Below are 2,084 nucleotides of genomic sequence, written 5' to 3' on the forward strand. Positions count from 1 at the left end.
GAGAGTAGAGACCTGCTCAAAGAAGAGGGAGATAAAAGTGACTACGATTGGTTGGTTATTTCCCCTTCTTATGTAATATTGCTTAATATATGTTATTCATTTTTCTAGAATGTATTTCAGATCTGTTATCCTTTTCACAACTCACAGGAGAGATCAAAAGAGGATTGATAAACTAGCTTTGAGGAATTATTTATGTTTTCACATAAACTCAGCATCTGTTTTCTGTTTGTGTACTTAGTCATGGCTGGCTGCACAAAGTTATATATGCTGCCATCGTTAAAGTTGTGATTAAAACTAATATAATGTGGATAATTGCTCGCTTGCAAGTTCATACTTTTAGTAGTTTCTTGCTGTATGTATAGCTTGACTATAGTTTGATACTGGCCCGAGTTTATACGATTTATCTGATTACAGGTTGATAACTCCACCAGAAACTCCTCTTTTTGCTTCTCTTGACGATGAGGCACCACCAGGAAATCTTGCCCCCAGAGGCAGGCCCAGGAGTCAACCTGTTTCAATCTCACGGTCACCAACGGTAATCATAAAAGACAAGAAGCTTAATGCACATGAATCATTCATGCTGTGCTAGTCCATATTTGTCTATTTCTGAAACTATTTTTATATGTATGTTCATCTTTAGATGGAGAAGGGTTACAGAAGTGGTAGAGGTAGTGCAAGTCCTCATCGGCTTAGCCCCTCCCCAGGGTCCAGCAACAGTACATCGCAATCAAGAAGCAGGCCGTTTTCAGCCACTCATTCAAGTCCTCCTCCTACTCTGCAGCATCCTTCTCCATCAAGGAGGCTATCCACCCCACCAAGTAAACCAATACCTGTTCCAAGGTCTAGTACTCCAACACCTAAGAGGATGACCACTAGTTCTGCTGGTACTACAACCCCATCGAGGGTACGAGGTACCTCCCCTGTTAAAACAAGTCGCAGGAACTCTGCTTCACCAAAAATAAGAGCATGGCAATCTGACATTCCTGGCTTTTCCTTGGAGGCACCCCCTAATCTTCGTACATCACTGGCTGATAGACCAGCATCGTATGTGAGAGGTTCCTCCCCAGCATCCAGAAATGGCTCCAGATATGGCAGGAAATCAATGTCTCCAACTGCTTCTACGTGTGTCAGTTCATCACATAGTCATGAAGGCGATCCATTTAGTTCCCACAGAAAAGGTTCGGTCGCGTCATCTGGTGATAATGATGTAGACTCGCTACAATTGACTCCTGTCAGCAGCTTGGACCTATCAGCTTCAAGAAGCACAGCTCCTAACCCTAGCAACAGTACTATGAGCTTCTCCAAGAAGCCAATGAAAATTTTGTCTAGTGCTGCTCCTAAAAGATCCTTTGATGTGGTCCGGCAAATGGTAAGGAACTTTCTCTTTTTAGTTGTGTATATGTTTTTTGATGACCCTTTTCACCTTCTTGTTGTAACTATCTATACTTATTCCTTCTGGTTTCAACATGTGATTTCCTACCATTTCTAGTCTACTGAATGATTTAGCTATATCAACTAGACCTTCTCTTTCCTGACTTTTTTGTTGAATGTGCTTGCCCATGTATTTATAAGCATCCTGTCATTTATTCATGCATGGACATCTCTCTTGTTCCAGTTATTTTGGAAGTGAAACGTGATGGATTATCATTATATATTAATATTTTTCCACAAGTTGGTGTAACTTTTTCAGTAGCTTTATTTGGTTTGTCTGCTAAATCCAAATGTACATTTGGAAATATCTCTTTCTATTCTCTTTTGCTGAGAGTAGTCATCCAACCTGTCATAAAAGTTGTATACACCAGGTTAGCCATCAAACTGTAGGTAGATTTTTTCTGTTTGGTTGTGAATACATTAATCATACACTATAATGAATTCAAGATCCTCACAATCTATTTCTTCCATTCTTATGGTTCAGTTATTCCATTTATGCACTTCATGATATGATATAATTTTGTCCTGATGCATTTACTTACTCCAGTACTTTTTCATGAGTAATTTGACCAAACTATTCATTGTGATGTTTCCCCAACTATCCATGTTCAGGATCGCAAGGCTCCTCAGAATATGTTTAGGCCTCTGCTCTC

At 39.8% G+C, this 2,084-nt stretch overlaps 1 protein-coding gene across 1 annotated transcript in view; it reads left to right on the plus strand.

The window, feature by feature from the left end:
- LOC105156791 overlaps positions 1-2,084 on the plus strand; it is a gene marked incomplete in the record, with an annotated part of 6,377 nt that overhangs the window by 1,275 nt on the left and 3,018 nt on the right. The window contains 4 exon segments of the mRNA XM_011073009.2: positions 1-50; positions 415-535; positions 641-1,369; positions 2,044-2,084. The exon segment at positions 2,044-2,084 is cut by the window's right edge and continues 4 nt beyond it. Coding sequence (XP_011071311.2) covers positions 1-50; positions 415-535; positions 641-1,369; positions 2,044-2,084 — 941 coding nt within the window.

Source organism: Sesamum indicum, linkage group LG2 (assembly GCF_000512975.1).
Source record: "Sesamum indicum cultivar Zhongzhi No. 13 linkage group LG2, S_indicum_v1.0, whole genome shotgun sequence".
NCBI classification, from domain to species: Eukaryota; Viridiplantae; Streptophyta; class Magnoliopsida; order Lamiales; family Pedaliaceae; genus Sesamum; species Sesamum indicum.